This window comes from Drosophila hydei, unplaced genomic scaffold (genome assembly GCF_003285905.1).
Source record: "Drosophila hydei strain 15085-1641.00,03,60 unplaced genomic scaffold, DhydRS2 tig00000060-arrow-pilon, whole genome shotgun sequence".
Taxonomy (NCBI): Eukaryota; Metazoa; Arthropoda; class Insecta; order Diptera; family Drosophilidae; genus Drosophila; species Drosophila hydei.
Window position 1 is genome coordinate 5,917,120 of NW_022045656.1, and position 20,646 is coordinate 5,937,765.

The 20,646-nt window shown below is 37.9% G+C and overlaps 1 protein-coding gene across 3 annotated transcripts; it reads right to left on the reverse strand.

Moving 5' to 3' along the window:
• Nucleotides 1-372: 372 nt before the first annotated feature.
• LOC111605407 (aquaporin) lies at nt 373-19,925 on the reverse strand. Of its 3 annotated transcripts, none has more exons than XM_023323908.2 (4): nt 19,160-19,925; nt 9,616-9,800; nt 1,136-1,489; nt 373-1,074 (listed from the first exon to the last, which is right to left on the reverse strand). In XM_023323908.2, exons 1-4 carry the CDS (start codon nt 19,173-19,175, stop codon nt 886-888), a joined length of 744 nt encoding a protein of 247 aa, XP_023179676.2. In that variant the 5' UTR covers nt 19,176-19,925; the 3' UTR covers nt 373-885. The 3 variants fall into 3 exon arrangements, with proteins under 3 accessions (XP_023179676.2, XP_023179678.2, XP_023179677.2); XM_023323910.2 differs by lacking the exon at nt 19,160-19,925 and adding an exon at nt 9,925-10,081; XM_023323909.2 differs by lacking the exon at nt 19,160-19,925 and adding an exon at nt 9,884-10,081.
• Between the last annotated feature and the right edge of the window lie 721 nt (nt 19,926-20,646).

Below are 20,646 nucleotides of genomic sequence, written 5' to 3' on the forward strand. Positions count from 1 at the left end.
CACTAATACTCTTAATACAATTATATTATATTATTTTAAAAAAGTTGTTAAATTAGCAAGCAGTTAATCATATATTTTTTTATTAATATTAATTTTTATATGAAATCACCCATCCGAACATAATTAGATATAATATCTTCCCTCTCTTACAATAATTTCAAACAAGACATGAAAAATATTGTCTTTTTTTTTTCGGGAGGAAAAAAATAATTCAACTTGTTGAAATTATATTTAATATGCTTGACACTATAAGAAGATATATGTATTGACTTTGGTTAAGATCAAGATTTGGCAGACAAATTTCCATTTCCCAGCCAATGCTTCTCTATTGCTTATTTAATTAAAACATTTCAAATAAAACACACTTAACTATTTGGATTTTAATATATTTTATTACACATATAATTCGTAATTTATGGAATATGTTTATTTGTGCTCGATAATTGTTTACTTAGACACAATAACAATTTGTAACAAATAATTCGGTGATGAGGGCATAGCAAATCGCATTTCGAGGTTCGAATCTGTGCTGCATGTGCGTAGCTAAAGCCAAATAATGGGAATTTTACTTATCTTAAGCTCTAAACATAGAATATTCAATATATTTTAAGTGTTAGTACGACTAAAACAAAGCGATTTTTATTTTTTAACAAATAAAAACAAAGCAATTTGTATTGTGAGGCTCTCGTTGAGCTTATCTAAGTAGAAAAGAATTCGATGGAATCTAAAAGGACAAAGCCAAATGTGCATGGGCAACACACATGTTCAATTTAACAACAGGAATGTGAATGTGTTCCGGTGGGAACAAGGGGCAAATGATGATTGGATAGGGAGAAAAAGAGTGAGAGATAGAGAGAGAGACAAGGAAGGAGTGAGAGAAAGATCTTAGAAGTCGTAAGAGTTGGCCTCATCGTCGCCCTTGCGCACCTTGAAGATGAACTTGTAGATGACAGCGGCAATAATTCCGCCCACTATTGGACCCACCCAGTAGACCCAGTGATCGGTCCACATGCCTTGGACGACGGCTGGCCCGAAGGAGCGAGCGGGATTCATGCTGGCACCGCTAAGCTTAATCTGTGAAAGGAAAAAGTCTCTTATTATACGAACTTATTACTCGGATTCTCATTTAACCTACCGCACACAAATGTCCCGCTGCAATGGACAGGCCGACGGCCAGTGGGGCTGATCCCTTGATGTCTTGGCGACCCGGATCGGACACAGCCTTGACTACAAAGACCAGAATGAATGTGATCAACGCCTCGATCAGCACGACTTGACCCACATCCAACGAGGCATTAAATGAGGAAACACCAAGTCCGACCGTTAACATTCCACTGAGAGCTGCCCGGATAACAGCTGCTCCAGCAATGGCGCCCACACATTGCACGATTATGTAGAAGGCCGCCTTGAGGATGCTCATCTCGCCGACAATCAAGAAGCCGATGGTGACGGCCGGATTGATGTGACAGCCGCTGATGTGACCTAGTCCCTGCAAAATATACAAGCAGATGAAGAATTAAATATTGGGAAATTTCATTGGGAAATATTACAAAAAGTTGATAAATTAGAAATGGGGAAAATATTGAGACCATTTCTATGTATCTATGTACCTATGTACCTATGTATCTATGTATCTATGTATCTATGTATCTATGTATCTATGTATCTATGTATCTATGTATCTATGTATCTATGTATCTATGTATCTATGTATCTATGTATCTATGTATCTATGTATCTATGTATCTATGTATCTATGTATCTATGTATCTATGTATCTATATATCTATATATCTATGTATCTATGTTTCTATGTATCTATGTATCTATGTATCTATGTATCTATGTATCTATGTATCTATGTATCTATGTATCTATGTATCTATGTATCTATGTATCTATGTATCTATGTATCTATGTATCTATGTATCTACGTATCTATGTATCTATGTATCTATGTATCTATGTATCTATGTATCTGTGTATCTATATATCTATATATCTATATATCTATGTATCTATGTATCTATGTATCTCTGTATCTATGTATCTATGTATCTATGTATCTGTGTCTGTATTGATATATCTGTAGCACTTTATAATATGATATAATATATATATCTAATATAATATAATATCTAAGTATATCTCTCATTCTGTAATTCTTCCAAATATATGTGTTTTCTTAATTAAGCAATATACGTGAAATGAGTTAAATCTTTATTATAGATAACTAATTGCAATAACACTTGACATCGCATTCTAAAGAACATTAAGAGAATTAAGTCTGTTTAACGAGGTCATAAATGTTTTCATTTAATATCTCGTTGAGCTCGTATTTTAATCACATATACTATAAGGTGGTTCGATGCAGTGGCAATATAATTTACCAGCTAACGAAATTTGTAATGTAAGTCAATGTAAATAATGTCTGGGCGTAGACATGTATGCACAGAGTACTTCATGTTCAATTGATTGATCTCTCTTTCACTTTCTGATTACTTGACAGATACAGTTCCATTATAGAGTCAGGTGAAGATCATGTAAACGACTGCATGTGCTAGACATTAAATGTCAAGTCTTCAAGTTGAGCACTTGTTGCTGCCTCGTTTCTGGGTTGGGCAATGTTTACCCTTTGCCATGGCGTCTGCAGTTGGGCTCTTGCACAACGCTGCCAGACGCAAGTCGCAGCGGATGCAAGCAATTTGTCTGACAGCTGAGTTGCACTCAGAGAGCCAGGCAGAGCCAATGCCCAACTCTCTGGAGTGCTGTCGATCGCCATTAAAGTTCACTTTGATGAGCATTTGGCTAAAAGTAAAAGTTAATCGCATTCTGTTGAGTCATGAGCCAAGCTGTCAGCTCGCTGTGAAGCTGAAACTGGAGCTGGATCTGTAGTGCCAGCCGAGCTGAACATGTTGTGCTCAGAACTAGAGATACAGAAATCGAAAAAGAATAACAAATTGCCACTTGAGCTGCAAGTGAGTACGACTACGAGTCGGAGTCTGAGTCGGAGTCGAAGTCGGAGTGAGTACTCGTGTTATGAATGAATACGCACTACATTCAAAAACGCGTCTGTGCCCAAGGCCGAGGTGCAGGCTTCTATGTACTATCATATCGCAGTGCGATTTCAGTTTCGATTTAGTTGTGGCTAAGCCTGCCTAAGCTCGACTCGCGGGCAGGTGGGGGGCAGGTTTGGGCCTCTAGTTTAGGCCCGAGCGGCGCACAGTTTGTACAGCTTTAGATTCATTTCGATGCAATCTTCGAAGTTCGCTTGGCCTTTGCCATACGCACGCTTTGCAATTTATAATTGTTTTTGGTTTCTTTTCATCAAATTATATAAGTGCAGCGTGTTGCGGCTTTTGTTGCTCTTGTGGCAAAGTGACTGCGTGAATAATATACGCTGTCAGTCGCGCCTAATCATCAAGATCGCGCACATTTGCAAGAGCTGCTGCTGTTGTTGTTGCCACATCGATTAGAATGCACACTAGAATGAGTCATGATATTTCGATGTGGCATACATACACACACACACACACATGCGCACTCACACAAAACCTATCATTAAATAATTTGATTTACGTATGCAGCACAAACATGCGTCAAGTGCGTGAGAATAGAGGCGGGCAAGTCATAACTATTTGTAAAGTCTAAACTGTATTTATAGAGTATATGAAATAGCAGTGAAAAAACACCTTTTGGTTTATAGAATATGTGGAATATCGGTGTAAAAGTACTTTTTGAAGGCACAATAATGTAAAAGTACTTTTAAACCAAAAGTACCTTTCAGTTTATTAAGAACAAGGAATAGCCTTGTAAAAGTACTTTTCGGGTTTTGATGGTTCTGCTCATTGCTAAGGTTTGTGAACTCGGTTTTCATTTCTGTGAATATCCCTGAACCTGAAGGTGGCTCCTTTTCAGTTTATTACCAATTTTAGTAATTTAATTTATTATTATTTGAAAAATGTATTTATAATTTAAAAAATTTTGAATTTACATTTATATATGTATATGTACACAGCACAAATATTTTATCTTTGATTACATTCAGTTCAGGGTTTTTTGTTGCCAAAACAAAAAACGAAAATTAAGGTGAATATAATTTTATTATTTTATTATAGGTGTATACAGCTTTAAATTATATATGTGAGAACTGAATTACGAACTGGGCAAATACCTTTCTATGTGTAAGTCTGTATATAAATTAGAAATACTATCTTCTCTCATCTATAAAATGATGAGCTTATTGTAATATCTATACTCAAGTGTCTGTTTGTCCCACTGCTTAACTGAATTTCCCTTTTTAATACTATCAAATATTTCCGTAATGAAATTCCCATATTGTTAAGGATTTTTCTGCTCCCTTTAGCATAAACAGATGAGGAATTTTAGCATGAGTTTTGACAACGATGAAAGCAAGCAGTTAAATGTGTGATGACTCAATAGTCTTATAAATAAATAAATTAAATAAAACTTGATATTTTTTAATTAACTGTGATCTAAGTGCAATACTCTCTGATCTTCAGTTCAACAACAAAATTCGTTGCTTCTTATAGGGACATGCGGAAGGACAGAATAAATGAATAATAGATACACATTGCCCAAAACCAATATACTCTTTGGACTTCTCGAACTTGTATAAGAAATTTGGTTTCTTCGAGATTTGTATCTATTTTTATAGCATTTACTGTGTTGGTCACTTCAAGTAACTGCCTCTCTCTCCCTCTCCCTCCCTCTCTCTGCCTCTCTTAGTCTCTTATGCAGTTTGTTAGCTATTTGCACGCAGTGCCAGATATATGGAGAGATATAGATAATGATCGCATGGATTGAGGCTTACGCAGGCGCACGAATGTCTGCGCGCATTTGTTGCTATTTGTTGTTGTTGCTGCTGTTGCTGTTGTGCGACATTTGCGCGTTAAATCATATTTTATGGCTTTTTAGTTAAATTGAATGTTAACTTGTTTGTTTCGTTCTGCTTAGCTGCAACTGCGCTTGTTGTTGTTGCTGTTGCTGTTGTTGTTGTTGGTGATTGTTGCTGCGCATTTCAAGTTCGTTTTGGCCAAAAAGCCGAGCAGTTGGCCCAAAGCTTGTAGCTGGCTTTGCCATTTTGGCTCATTTCGGCGCAGTTTTGCGGATCGTTTGATTTTACTGAATTGAATTGAATTGAATTGAGAAAACGTGAATGGTGCACGCACAATTTTGTAGCCAACGTTGTTGTCGTGTTGCATAATTAACACACACACACACACACGCACAGCTGTGTGTGTGTTGCTTTTTTATTGATCTTGCATGTTGCACCTTGATTGGCGCTGGAGGTTTTTTCGACTTTGACTTCGAGCTTGGCCTTTCAGTGTTTGAGAGCGCATTCTGTGGCTCTGTTTCAGATCGGGGACTCATCTGTTCTATGGCGTATTGCGTTGCGTCCGATAATGGCCGTAAATCAAAGAGCCAATCCCTAATTGCGGGCCGTGCATCTGATTAGCCTCCAGCTCAGCTCAGCTCATCTCGACTCAGCTCAACTGCCGGCACTCAAAATTTATGATTATTATTTCTTGGCGTTTCGTTTCGTTTGGCGACCCGCATAAAAATCAGCACTGGAATTTTCTTCCCAACTATACGGAATACTCATACATATGTAGTATATATATATATATATTTGCTATTAAAATCAAATTGTCAACAGCTTTGCATTTCTATGGCTTGTTGTTGTCATCTATAATCGTATTGTTGTTTGCATTTTCTAGCTGCCCCACTTCCTTTTGTCAGCTCATGAGACAATGCAACGCAGCTCGCATACAAATGTCGCCGCCGTTGACAAGCTTAGACAGCGATATTATCTCTAAGAGCGCGCTGCATTCACTGTCCAGATCGTTGATTATGTTCTGACTGCACCTAACTAGCTATTCATTTGTAATCGAAGCTAGTTAGCGCTGTGTCTCTGTCGGCACACAGCTCGTAAGGGCAAGGGCTTAAATTACAGCCTTATATTTTTTAATAAATTATAATACTCTTGTACTATTTTTAATTGAAATGTTTGCAAAATATTAATATAAATAGAAGGGAATTATAATTTAATTAACATTTTAAGTTTTAAGTTTGTTTATCTCTAAAGTGGAGTCGAGGCTAATATACTCTCTACTATAATCTACTCTACTCTACTCCACTCCAGTCTGGTTTAGTCTACTCTACTCTACTCTATACTCTTCGCTTAGTAATCGTCCTGGTCTATTTGTTATTTAAGTACATTTTTAATAAATGTCGATGAGCTAAACCAATATCTATAGCAAAAACTCTTTGAATACTTAAAATACTAAGATACGAATTCAGTATATTTATAAAAATACTAAATTCATATATTTTACAAAAATACTAAATTCAACACACATCATATTCCACCTCTCTTATCTTTGCCTCTTCTAAAATTGCATATTATATTCCCCAGTAGTAAATATATATAGATTTCGCCTCTCTTCTCTTCACGCCTCATTTCTGATCTTGACTCCTATCTCCTGGTCTCTTCTCTCGCAAAGAAACATGCCTAAACTAAAATTCATGTGCACATCGCTAATTCCCTTCGTAATAGCTGCCTATCACGATAAAGTCGAATAATAAAGGGAAATATTGTTGGCTACTTCTTCTGCTTCAGCTATACGAATTCCCTCGCACTGCTAAATACTTTTTCCGTTCATGTTATACCTATATAAGATTAAGTATGTCGCAACACAGTAAATATTGTATTTGAAATTGTTTTTTCCCTCGCACAGATGGCATTAAATGTCGCTCAATTAGCACGTTTCTCATTTGTTACGGACTCCGCCATGCAGCTGCCAGCATTCGTTGCTGTTGCTGTTGCTGTTGCTCTTGGTGTTGTTGCTGTTGTTGTCGAGTTGCTGCTTGGCTTATTTAGAAATCGAGTTCGATGACTGACCGCAAAAAGCAAGCCAGAGCAATCAGGTCTCGTGCCACACGTCATTGCTGCAAGTGCAACTGCCACTGCAACTAATTGTCGCAATGCTGCTCGCTTTTCACAACATGCAACTCGTGACTCGTGACTCGTGACTCGTGATTCGTGATTCGTGGCTCGTGACTAGTGACTATCTCGCTGCAGTTGCCTGCATTGGCCAATCGCAATTCATTTCTGACTAATCGCTGATGAAAGTGTGGAAATTTCGAAGATACTCTTTCATTCGTCAGGCGACCAATTACGCAACACCTGTTGCAGCGTTCACACGTGTCTGGCTCAGGCCCAACAGCGAGCCTATCGTGATGTCCGCCATATCGCGATTCAAGCCAAGTCTAATGCAGGCACACACGCCTGTCCACTATGTGTGCATGTCTACATGATGAACATGATTATAAAATTAGAGTTTTGCAAGAGCTGCAGTAGGCAAAGCCACTCCGAAAGATGGAATACACTTAAATACATGTGCTCGAGATGCTTTTATAGCAAAGTCTTGTTATTAATGCTGCTAATTAACTCACAAATGGCATTTGGCTAAGAAAGCCCAACATTTATTGTGTATCGAACACGAACTTATGCTGCCCAAGCTGCCTAAGTAGCTCATGGACTTGAGGATTTCTCATTAAGTCTTTGCTTTCATAAGCGATGCGCATACCTTGTGTAAACGATTGTTTAATGTGCTTAAGCTAAGATCTTTTATGTCAAGCTGACTCGCTAGTCCACGCTCCGGGGTGGCTAAGGTTTCCTACTTATATGTGGCAAGCATGGCTGACTCAGCGTAAAGCTGTCTGCCGATTGAGTAATGGTCAGTTAGAGCTACAAAGAACTTGGATGGATCCTTACGCTCTAGCTGTGGGGTAAAGCCTTGCCCTTGATTTGTTAATCTGCATCTATTGAACACTAAAATAATCGTGCTCAGGAAGCATCTTTGAGCACTCTTCTGACTGCTATGGACTATTTTCCTAATTATGTAATAAACTGCATGTCCTGTGATGTACAGTAGGTAAAGCTACTTGCTTTCTTCCCTTGTTTGATAAAGGCGAATAGATTGACTTCGTCTCTATGTATACTTCTCTTAACTTCTTTTATTGAGCTCATGGAAAGAAGTTGGCTTTATATATGTGTTGAATCTTCTGTTATATATGACTTTCTTGACACCAAGTAGAAGACTCAGAGACTAGTTTAGAAAAAGATATAGACTTGACTAAGTGCACTCGCTGTTGGCGCTAAATAGTAAGCAGACCCGGGAAGATTTAGCTTAATTTAAGAATATTGACGAAGCTATCAAAACATCTTGTATTGTAGCGTTCAGTTGCAACATTGACACCTTAGCGCCCCTAATGAAAGGTTTTCTTTGCTGACATATGAAATATTAGCTTCAATAGCTGCAGTCTCCTCTTCGGCTTGACTATTCTATGCAAACACAAGCTAACATCTGCATTCACTTCATATTCAATAAATAATTGTGGCCATTTGCTGGCTACACAAAGTGTTTCTTGATTTGAGGACAATCGAAAGCTAATAGAACTATCTGAATGCGTCGCATTAGCCATTATTTTGTTTGTTAATTAACTTGACTTATCGCCGGATCAATGATTGATTGCGAACCTTCAACTTTATAGCACGCTACGCTCGTCCACTATAAAGTTATAGCAAGTCGAGTGGAGCGTGTCTCATGATGATCTACGCAGGCTGCGGGTTTGGTTTGTTGTCATAAATTCGATTCAAAATAGTGCAGCGCTTAGAATTCTAAAAACAGAAACTGCAACAACTGAAACAACAACAACAACAACAACAACGGCGACATCGACAACTAAAACATCAAGAGGCATAACGTAATTAAACGCATAATAATCTAATTGCATATTTTGCGTGTTGATTAATGTTAATTGCCGACGCAGACGAATTCGCATTTATTATTCACATTCACATTCGCATTCGCATTCGCATTCGCATGCGCATTCGGAGTCTCAGTCCGAATCGTTGTGCGTTACTCATACGCAGCGTGCGCGGCGCTAATGACCACTGCAGATATTGTAGCTGTATCTGTATCTGTATCTGAATCTGTAGCTGTGTATCTGTGTGCCGTGTGCTGTGTCTGTAAATCTGTCAGCTTTGTAAATAACATTCGCACGCAGCCAACGCGACGACTGCGCCGCATTCGATTGCGTTTTTATGCGCTTGTTGTTGTCGGCTTTTAAATGCCAATGTCTTGCCCAAAATGCGACTGACCAGCGGCCAACAGCCAACGGCTCTGATCTGTGAATGAGTTTCGGTCCGGTCGAAAGTGTAACGCGGCGGTGGCGTGTCCTTGAACGCATGATTTGCTATTTCTATAAATCGCTTTGTGCGATTGGTTTGTGTATTCGCTAACTGTGCAATAATGTGATATTGAGATTGGGATATTTAATAATTTGCTGGGGTAAAGGATATTGATGGGATTTTTGGCCTGTGTAGTATTTTGATGGCATACTGAGTAGGGGATATTTTATATATTGTGCGGTTTAGGGATATTGAGTATGGGATATTGTTCTCTGTACATAATGGGTTTTTTTACATTTTGTTGAGATTTAGTATAGTAAAGGATATTCTGCTTGGGGCATTAAAGTATTTGATAAGATAGCCATCACAAGATTAGATTTATATGGAGTAATTACCTGGGCGAGAGTGGCCACCGTCAAGCCAAAGGTGAACGCTATCTGCGGCACTGTCGCACTTCCGGTCGCCGTGCTGCCAACGCCAATGAATACCAGCAAAAATGTGCCCACCAGCTCGCCGAGCAGCATGCGCCAGATTTTCTTGTTCTCCGTGATGTCGGCAACGCCAACGAATTTCGACATGTCTGAAAAGATAAACACAAACACACACACGGAGCAACAGACAGATTCGATCAGTATTAATATTAATAATGCATTGATTACAAACTTGCACAGCGCATGCCGAACTCTAATTAATTATTAAATTACTTATGCGTCGACAAACATAATCAATCAATCAGCAATCGACTCAGTTATCAAAAATCTGCAAATCGTGTCAAAAGGAAATCGAATTCAAGTTTTTTGGCGCCGAATCCGAATTTTGTTGTTCTCGAATTGAACATGCGAAACTGTTCTAAAGAGATCATTGACAGGAAAGTAAGTGTTTTTCGATTAATGTTTTCAGTCAGGATTTCATTCCGAATTAAGGCCGTTGACTTATATTACTCTGCAAAATGTCATCGATCTTGTGTCGCCCACATATCTTCATAAATATATTTTATATATATATATATTTTCTTATAATATATTATATATATATATATATATATATATATATATATTTAATATATTTTACTCCTAATCATGTAGTCCAAATTATTTTAAACTCGCCAAATGCTTTTCGAATTCTGATCTTTTTTCAATATGTACTCCGAGTCTTGCAATAAAGATATCTCCATGGATTACTCTCTCATAATATTTCCCAGTCTAGCATATCTGTATCGATGCTTTCTGATATATCGATGCTAACTAACCTTGCATTATATTCTTAAGCAAATACACGTAATTTGCAATTAATGGGATTTTTCTGACACATCCATATACTTAAGAAAATCCCTTTCTTACAAAGTCTTTTTCCTAGCTCAACAAACATTAGGGTAATTTTCAATTTCCCTCTACGAAATCGTGTGAAAATTCGCATCGTATTAGTTTTCATGATCCATTGATAGTTTCACACCAATTGATTAATTAATTGACTCGCATCGCTCTCTGCGCATTATTTCCTCATTTGCTTAGCTAGATCGATGTTGTTTACGTATTGATGTTGTTGTCGTTGTTGTTGTTTCATTCATTGATGTTTATTTAAAGTCAATGCTAATCAGCTGAGGTGTCAATTAATTTGTTTAAGCAAATAATATTGTTGAATTGACGCCTCACTTGCGAAAGCGAACTTCGCAGTACTTAAGTGTGCCTAGGCATAACGCGCGTACTTAAGTCAAGTTATTTACACCCAATATGTTGAATAAAAATAAATCAAATGCTTGACTAACTATAAAAACTGATTTATAATCAATTCTAAGACGTTAATGGCTGAGCACATTTTAATTTCACTGTAAGGAACGTCGGGCAGGCCCGATTGAAACCTCGCCAGGGTATTTATTATGAAGTATTTTGATTCTGCTCCACATTGCCGTGGCTTACGCAACTTGAAGGGTCATAAAAAGATTGTTCATAATCCGCATGTAAATATTAAAGGGAATGAATGCTTATCAAATTTCCCACTTTTAGCTACAGGCTGATAAGCAATGTTATCACAGAGCTCGCACACTTCACTTAATACGCCAATTATCTTCCACTCGGCCCCAGTTCCCGTGACACATTGATAACGCATGGCAGCTAGCGCCATTGCTCTATGGGGCAGGGGACTTACTCAACAGAAGCTCAACTCTGTGCAGTTGCATGAGCCACATCATAAAACAATTGACAATTCACAATTGACGACAGCAATAGAAACAGTAATAATATTATTTATAGAATAGAATGGAAGCGCTTGACTCACTTTTCATTCAGATTCATTGGGCATAAGTCGAAGAAGATATCAAATTGCCAAGCTGTATAAGAAACGTGTGCGGAATTTGTGAAATATGCTTATGATTAGTTGGGAAATTGAAAATAGTGGGAAGTTAGGCAGCTGGCTCCAGCGTGCCTCCATAATTAATCAATGTCAGTTGTCAATAGTTGCGATAAAAACTTTACTTTAGTCAATATGCGAGTCTTATAAATAGACATGGGAAATGAGATGTGAATATAGGGAACAAATATGATTGGAATGCGTCAACCTGTCTGCATATCAAAAACAGTTTGCATGTGAAAAGTAAACCACAGTGAACACCCACAGCTGATGAATTATGGTCGTATGCAAATATAAGACTCGAATTGGTGGTAAAGCATAAATAATTCACATGGAAACGAGATCAGCTCGCTGACAGCCAATCTAAGACCGCAATTAGCATAAGCCGAAATTAATGGTTTATTTGCATTGGGACATTTGTTCGGCTGCTCGGCTCTGTTCATTGTATGCTAAGCGTTTGCCAGCATTCAATTTGTTTATGCTAATCGGAGTTGGTCCGGGCAGCCGGCGCGAAGGCAAGACAAGTGCTATTAATGTGTGAGACAATCAATCAATCAGTCAGTCAGTTAGTCAGTTTGTCAGTTATATCAATCAATCAATATTGCATCAATGCAACGCAGCGCATCATCATTAGCCAGCTCTATCCATAACGGCGCTTGATCAATCACCGTTGAGCGAGGCTCCCTCAAGTTCAATGAGATCCACTCGATGCCAACCCGTTTGTAAATTTGAAGTTGATTTGAAATTGAAAATGAAAATGGAAATGGACTTGAGTTACAGATTTAGCTAAGTCGACAGCCAGTTTTTATTGTCGAATTGCCCTTGTCAACATGAACTTCCCTTTCAAGCATCAAATGTGATTATGAGTACAGCTACTACATGAGATAAGCAGCGATTACCTCTGCCCGTAGGCTCATTGAGGTTGACATTCCGCGTCGTGTGATTAGCGCTCGAAGTGTGACTGAATCACAACTTATAATTGATGGCGTCAAATTCGTTAGTTTTTAGGCTGTAATCTGGCCTGTGGCCATATTGGTAGCCATTGCCTGATAAGCCAATAACAATAAATAAAGCAATTTGTAAAGTGCCCAAGTGTGCTAAAAATAGTCGTGGAATGTATAAGACTATTAAATTAATCTTATATGTTGTAAACAGCTAACATATATTTTTAAAATTGATCAGAAGGGTTCATATTGCCCAAAAGCAATATGATGATTTTAACTTATATTTCAGAAGATCTGCCTGAAATGCTGAGTGTATATAACAATTTGCAACTTTGTTGTTAACAAGTATGAATTTTATCATTGAGATTGCCAAAGTATAGCTGGAAGCAACTTGTGGTACATAACTTAGTTCAAATAAATTATTTGTATAAGTATATGACTGTTCTTAAAATATACACACATTTTTGACTACCATGCGCCATAATAAAGATTGTGTTTTGGCAACTTTATATCAGAGCTAACCGAATTCGAAAGTTCAGTTTGTTACTGCCCTTATCAAAGTTAGCCTGGACAAGAACCAGCTTTTATCTAAATTACCCATTTTATTTTTGTTAAGAAAGCAAGAATGAGAGAAAAGGAAATTAAATTTGCTTCAACCTTCAAGTGGATTTTGTTGTTGTTTTATTGTTTATATTTTTATTTTTGTTAATAACGTGGCCGCAGACAAAATGAGTAAGTCATGTTCGCAGAGTTTATCTTAAGTGATCTCTATGAGGCGCTGCCATTGAGCGCAAATCAACAAGTTTTGGACTATAAAAATAGGTCTAAAAAATGAATAATTGTTGCCAAAAAGGAGAAGCAAAAGGCCAAGACAATAAACATTACACACAATAATCGCCAATTGGACAAAGCAAATATAAGTGAGAAAAAAACATTGAAATTCGATTTTTTTTCTCCCTTTTTCTTGTGGTTTCTTCGGCGAGGGCGTGACGACAAGACATTGAATGGATTTAAATGATCAAAAATAAAAAAGCAAGGCTACATAAGCTGATTGTATCTAATGAATACCAAAATCTGATTAATATTAATTGTGAGTATAGCCTAAAATGCTTTTAATTGAAACAATTCATAAATCATGGAGAAGAACTCTTTCGTTTCGAGATGAATTGTTGTTAATTTTCCCAAAACTAACACTTTTAATGCTATAATTGTGATCAGAAGCATATCGGATAAGAAGAGCATGAAAACAACATGATTTCAATTAGTGAAAACGCGCATCGGCAGCAAATAAAAATAACAAGAATTTTTAATTGAAGATAAACATGAACAGCAACGCCCTCTAGCGGCAGGCAGCACACATTCCAGTAGCATGTGTAACGGTATTCTGGAGCCGGCACATGTAACCCAAATAAGCGTGAATAACAAGTTGCAAATCACGAATAGCCGAAGTACGTCAAGTACGTCTCAGATTTCCAGCACACAAAATTGATATGCAAAGCGGGTAGAACACTCAGTGAAGTCAGCTGTTGTGGAGTCTTCCGTGTTGCGATTGAAACGTAAGAAGAGCACGACCTAAAATACCCTGTACTACGGAAATAGATACGAAAAAAGTGTTGAACTGTAAGAGTACATATGTATCAGACAGTAGTGTAAAATAATGAATAATGTGGTTATAAATTTGTATAATAGTATAACAGTTCAATATCCGTATAACACTTTCGTATATCAAATATAACATGTAAGGCATTGAACAGAGCCACTCAACATCCACGTACGTAGAACACATTCGCATAACAGTATAACAATATAACAGTATATAATACATTTAGGATTGAAAAGCTTATTCATTTCATACTGTTGTCTACCAATGATTGTATAACATTATAATAATATTGTAGAAAAGCGTTACTCAGCTTTCTATCTATAGACGTAGAACAGATATGTATAACAGTAGAGCATTATACTATGGCGTAACAAAAACCTTACTCAATACATGTCAAATGTTATCAGCGAATTTACAATGTCCATGCCAACTCTGCACAGGGTATTTCATAGTCTAGCACAACACTGCTATATGCCTATGCTACTTTTTTTTATCGGCGCTGGAGAGATTGAAATCTTGATGTTGCTGCTGATGGCATATGAATGAATTTATAAGAATACATTTGTAGTATTTGCAATAAAACACGACTCATTCCTAATGTCAAGGTCAAACTCATGCAAGTACACACACGCACACACACACACACACATACATACATACATAAACACACACGCAAGCACTCGTTCCGTATCAGAAGTTTGGCATCAATGGAGCTGCTTTGGCTTGGCCAGCAAAAGTTGTTGGAGGCCGGCCTTACTCCATATAATTTATGTTAACGGTAAAGTTGCGGCCTAGAAAGGAAATTTCATTGCATTTACATGTAACCGGTAAAACAAACTCGAAGCGAGGGTAATTTCAAAAGTACCAGCAAATGTTAAGTGACTAAGAGAAATTAGAAGATAAAAATTTATTTCTGCCTTTAGACATTTGATTGTTTTATCTACGAGTTTAAGTGAATTTAGCAATTACTTAACTTAATTTCTGTTGAGCGACAATTGTGAAATTCCTTGAAGTTTGATATGGAAAAAACTTACCGGAAAGGCACAAAAAATGAGCAAGTGAAATGTGATATTTTGATTGACAAGCAAAATTTGCCGACAGCTGAGCTCTGTCGTAGTTCGGGCCAAGTTAGCGTCTGGGTAGGTGCCTCTAGTTGTAGTCCTCCTATTGCTAGTCAGATACAATCTTTTGCTGTGTGTCCGCCTTTCATGTGCCCGACAAGTCTCGGCAATTTACGAGCCAACGCCGATAAGATAAAGTCCAATGACAAGGCCAGAAAGAATAGGCAGAGCAGCGACGATGGCTATGCGTGTGTGTGTGTGTGTGTGTGTGTGTTGGGATGGGTGCTAACTGACTGCTGCTAACTGCTGATGGCAGATTGTTCAGTTACGCAATAATTAGCTTGCATGACTGCCAAATATATCTACCAGCTGAAGGCTTTAAGATATTTATGTCCGCTTGCAACTCGTTTGTTCTTTTCAACTTCCGCTGCAGCTGACTTACATCCTACACTCATTTGGCAGAGCTGCCAAAAGGATGTTGTTTGGTAAAAGCAACAGCACTTGCTGCCTTGACCAATGGCCACAGCCAAGGCAAAGACGAAGGCGCGGCTGGCCACACGTGTCAGTCGAACAGAAACACGCCAAGTCAAAGGCTTGGCCAAGCTTCTCGCTCTGTGTGTGTGTGTGTGTGTGTGTGGGTGCCACACCTAAATCCTGTTAAAAATCACTAGCAATATTCATTTTGGGCGTTGCCTTGACTAACTAACTGACTGACTGACTGTCTATTCATGGATATGAGCGCACAACGCTGCGTATGAGCAATGTCCCTGACAAACAAATTTCCCCACTATGCATAATGGCAAATAGCGAATTTGCTATAAGTTTATAGAGCGTCTCATTTATGAGCCATACGCACGCGAAAATCGCATAAGTTGCTAATTTACGAATAGCCATATATGTTAGCTAATGTTTTATTGAAGCCTGAATTATGGGGCGCACAAAAGATCGAAAGAAAACGCGCCGCAAAAGGCGCGTGTTTTCTACTCTTGCGCCAGGGCAATTAATCAATATAATCCCATTATTAATTTCGGCCCACTGTGAACTCTTGCCCAGCACTTGCTGCGAAAAGGTGATGATTTTATTAAGACAGACACACAAAACAAACAAACATCAGCAGCAGCAGCAACAACAATCAAAGCGCAGTTCTTCATAGTTAGTACCGAAAACCTGTTCTTGGCCGGCAAAAAAATTAGATACGGCTCAAAAACTCAACCATAAATTTTGCTATAAATTCATTAATTAGTCAGTTTAGGCACGGGCTGCAGCTCCGACTCGCTCCACAGAATTTGTGTGCGGGAGGTGTGTTTTATGACCCGCTAATTTATGCCTTTAAGCAGGTTCGATTACCAAACCGATAAATCGAACCAGGGGACTCCGCCACAGAATTGGATGCGTCAGCGCAAATCACTTATCTTAGTGCAGCTAATCATTTCTCTGAGTTAAACAAAAGGTTCTCATAATTAAAATTTGATACCTTTTTCCCAACTTGATGCTTGTCAATTGTTAAATGAGTTTACTAACTTTGTACGTCTCTATCAGTCACTTATATAATTTGCTTTCGTTAACCGTTTTTGCTAATGATTTTGCATTTGAAATTTATTGAGAGTCACGCAAATAAAAACTTTCCATGGAAAATAGATTTTCAAGTGGAAGCTCTAAGCAGTGGCTGGATTATTAACTTAATTATAAGCCGCATTCATTAATAACATGTTGAGGTCCCATTGAGCGATTAGGCCAGTCACAGCCCATAGCGTGAGAGAGGGAGAGAGAAGCTGGCGCCTTGATCTTCCTCTCTCTCTCTCTCTCTCGATACAGTAGCAAATTTCACTATGTGATGTCATTGCGAGTGTCAACTAAAAGATAGTTTGAATGTCACTTCCGACTAGCAGTCGTGGCCGTTAATAAGACACGATGTTGGGCTAGCATAAATCAGGGGTTGGCCAAGGGGCTCAGCTGTCGCCAAATGTGCTGCTAGAAGAGAAATTATGAACACGTTTTTGCGTCGCCCATTGCCATAGTTCGCCGCGAAGATCAATTACTTCCATTGTGTGTGTTCACTGCCAAGGTTGGGGGCCTATGTCAGGGGCTTTTAGCAGCTTGTTCGGCCGATATTTAAGCCAAATATTGGTTTTTTGTTTCTCACGCGCTGTTTGTGTTTGGACAATTGTTAAAACAAAAACACTTCGAGTCGTACATTAATTAGCTGCTCTTGCCCTGGCTGAGCTGGCGCAAAATTAATTAACGGAGTAAATATTAAAGCTGTTTTTTTCAGTTTCAATTTCCATTTCAATTTCAATTTCTTATCGCTGTGACGCAGCTGACGCCAGTTGGCTTTATCTGCTGACCCCTTGGCAAATAGTTAAGACTAGCGCAAACCCTCTTGATTCTGAGGAAATTATTTGCCATAAAATGTGTTTGCTATAAATATCAATAGATGGCCATAATTTGTTGAATTTGCTTGACAAATTTGCCTAACTGTCGCTTTGATTGTCTTTTTTATGTCTTTTTATTACCAGCTTTCGTTGAGGAAGCGATCATTGCTTAAATGGCTGAAAGCTAATGTTGTGCCACAGCTGTTTACGAGCCACTAGCAGCGTCTGTCTTTTGTCATCAAAACTTCAGCTAACAGCAATCAGCCTCAACGAAACTTGCCACCAATTTGCCGTCATGTTGCGACGATGCAAATATTGAAAAGCAATCATTTGATTATTGATAAAAGGCAAAGGCAACAAAAACATATGCAAGAGACATGCACATTTGATTAAATAGTCAAACGTGATTTATCAGTTTTGTAAATTGTCATTAATTTCACACTTCCCTGCGCGCTGAGGAAGCGCCGTATTAAGCTGCTTCAAATTTATTCCCTACTTCAGCAGGGAAATTTAAAAATAAATTCCTTACGAAAGGCTTATCGCTTAATTTGTTGTTTATAAATTTGGGATATTTTCAGCTGACAGTGAAACAACTTTTATACTTGCAGCGAACTGTTATAATTTATTTTTACAAGACATTTAGTTATCAAAAACGTTTTTATTTAAATTTTCTTATACTCGTGCAGTTGGCATAAGAAGTTTATCAGTTTCACCTTTATCTGTCAGCATTAAAAGCAAAAGTTATTTATATATATACTCTCGCCTGATAGCGTTTTAAGATTCTATGGCTACGCCTACTGTGGGTGTGGCAATACTCTGTATATTGTATACAATAAACGCTATTATTGATGTCGAAATTAAAGCTACTCTACTCAGTATTTGATAAATGTTTATACTCGGGTATGCCAGCCTTTTAGATCATGTAAATTTATCTATCAAAATCTTTAACAATCTCAGCGCCAGTTTCACCAAGTTTTACAGGTGAATCCCAGTTGACCCTTAAGTTAAATTGTTACGCCCATTTAGGCATGTCAAATCGAATCGTCTGATCTTCGCTACACATAGAACTATAATTTAGTTAGTTACGCCCATCAAGGCGAGGCTAATCGAAAAACATGGAAAAATTTATATATTTCTGTTTTACTCTTACAAAGAGTATTAGGCTGTCGGTTACGCCTGATCACAACTTGTTAGCTGATACGCACATATATCAAGTGATTTATTAAGTTACCGAAGCTTAACTCAAAATAATTTCCCTGTTTTTTTCCTTTCCTTTACCAAACAATATAATTAAAGAAAAATGTTCTCAGCATGAAACAAAGAAGATTTGAATTTGTCTGAACAAAGCGTAATTTATAAATTTCAATTAAAATGTTTTTAGTTTTTTGCAAGTTTAATTCGTTGAAATTTTTGATGCTTGTCAAATGCTAGTACTTTCTACAATTTAAATTATTTTTCATAGTCATAGTCAAACGACCGTGCCGTAACATATTCCACACACGAAACTCACACACACACACACATGACAATAAAAGCATATGCATGCCAAAACACTTGAAATTTCCCCCCCAAAATATATTCATTCATTCATTCGCTTTGCCACTTGCACTCACCTGTCTTCTCGACCATTTTGCACTATTTCTTCGTCTGTGTCTCTTTCTTCGCCGTTCTCTTCTTCTTCTTCTGCTTTATGTGCTTCTGTGTTTGGGTACTGCTACTCGAGTTTAGCGCCGCGTGGGTTCGCTGAGTCCAGTTGGTTTGCTTTCGTTGGCGGGGTAAAAGTGCGATTGGGATTTTGTCTATATTTTGTGGGCTATTCGAGACGTACTTGGGCCCACTTGAATGAAATGATTGTGCCAAATGTTTTTATTGCCAAATAATGATTGTTAAGGTTAAGTGGCTGGGAGTTGCACAATGGCCAGAGACGCAGGCACTTGACCATAAAAATTCGCTTCGATGTTCGATATTTCGTATCGAGCCGTTCACAATAGCACAAATGCCGCAAGACACCGCTATAAATCTGTTATACTGTTCGAAACTAGCAATGACAATTTCACTTAACGGCAATTGTTTAGCATTTCTTTTGTAGGCGAAACTCTGTATTTTTCACTGCGCGCGATCGTTTAACCAAAATGAAAATGAAAGCGCGACAACAAAATTTACTCGATTTAATTAACTTGGCTTAGTTGGCGCCGTTTCGCCAGATAATTGAAATTGAAATCGAAATTGAATTGAATCTATTACTGCGAGCACTTGATAAACTATCTTTAAGACTTTCTGACTTCGACTGTTTGGGCCAGAGTTTTGTTTTTTTCGCTTCGCTTCGCTTTGCTTCGATTGAATTGGTTTTGCTTTTTGATTTGCTTTTGCTTTGCTTTGCGTTCGCTGCTGCCACGTTCGCTGCTCGAGCGCAAATAAACGTTAAGGCCGCTGTGTCTGTAACTGATATACTCTCAGTCGGCCCGCTGCCGCTAGCGCCGGCTGCGACGGCGACTGCGCTCGCTCGTTAGCGACGACTGCGACTGCGAAGCCCGGCGTCGCAGTCGGCGCAGCCTTTTAGCATTTGGGCTTGGCGCTGAGCTTCTGCTGCTGCTTGGATTTACCGTTAAAGGACTGACTGAAGACTTGCCCTTATGACTTAATTAGTACATTTTGCATACGACCTATACCCTGAGATAGAATGAGGATGCGTAAAGGGTGTATTGGTTGGTCTGAAAAGTATTTTCTACTATAGAACCTAATCATCTGTTTGTAATTTCTGTTTTATTGTAGTATTATAATACTCAGTTTTCCCTTTTTTTCGCTTTTTTATTATTGTCTTAAATCAATCATTTTCTTAAAATGCAAAACAGGTTTTTTACCATTTATAATTTATAACAGAGCTAACGTTTAGCTCTTTATGGATTTCTCGCTAAAATTGCATGTAAATTTTATCCCTGATTAGGGTAAGCGTATTCCATTTAGTTGTTCAACTTAGTAAGTAGTAAAATTATTTATTTATTATTTATTTGAATTTTCCTTAATATACCTTCTTTTACACATATATCATTGTTTGAAAAATCATCGTAAAAATTTCATATTTTAACTATTTAATATTCAT

Bases quoted from the DNA above. Each gene is read 5' to 3' on its own strand.
- LOC111605407 (XM_023323908.2), bottom strand. The intron at 1,490-9,615 runs GTAATTACTCCA...TATATTTTGCAG, and splicing joins CGGTGGCCACTCTCGCCCAG to GGACTAGGTCACATCAGCGG. The intron at 1,075-1,135 runs GTAGGTTAAATG...TTCCTTTCACAG, and splicing joins CAGCGGGACATTTGTGTGCG to ATTAAGCTTAGCGGTGCCAG.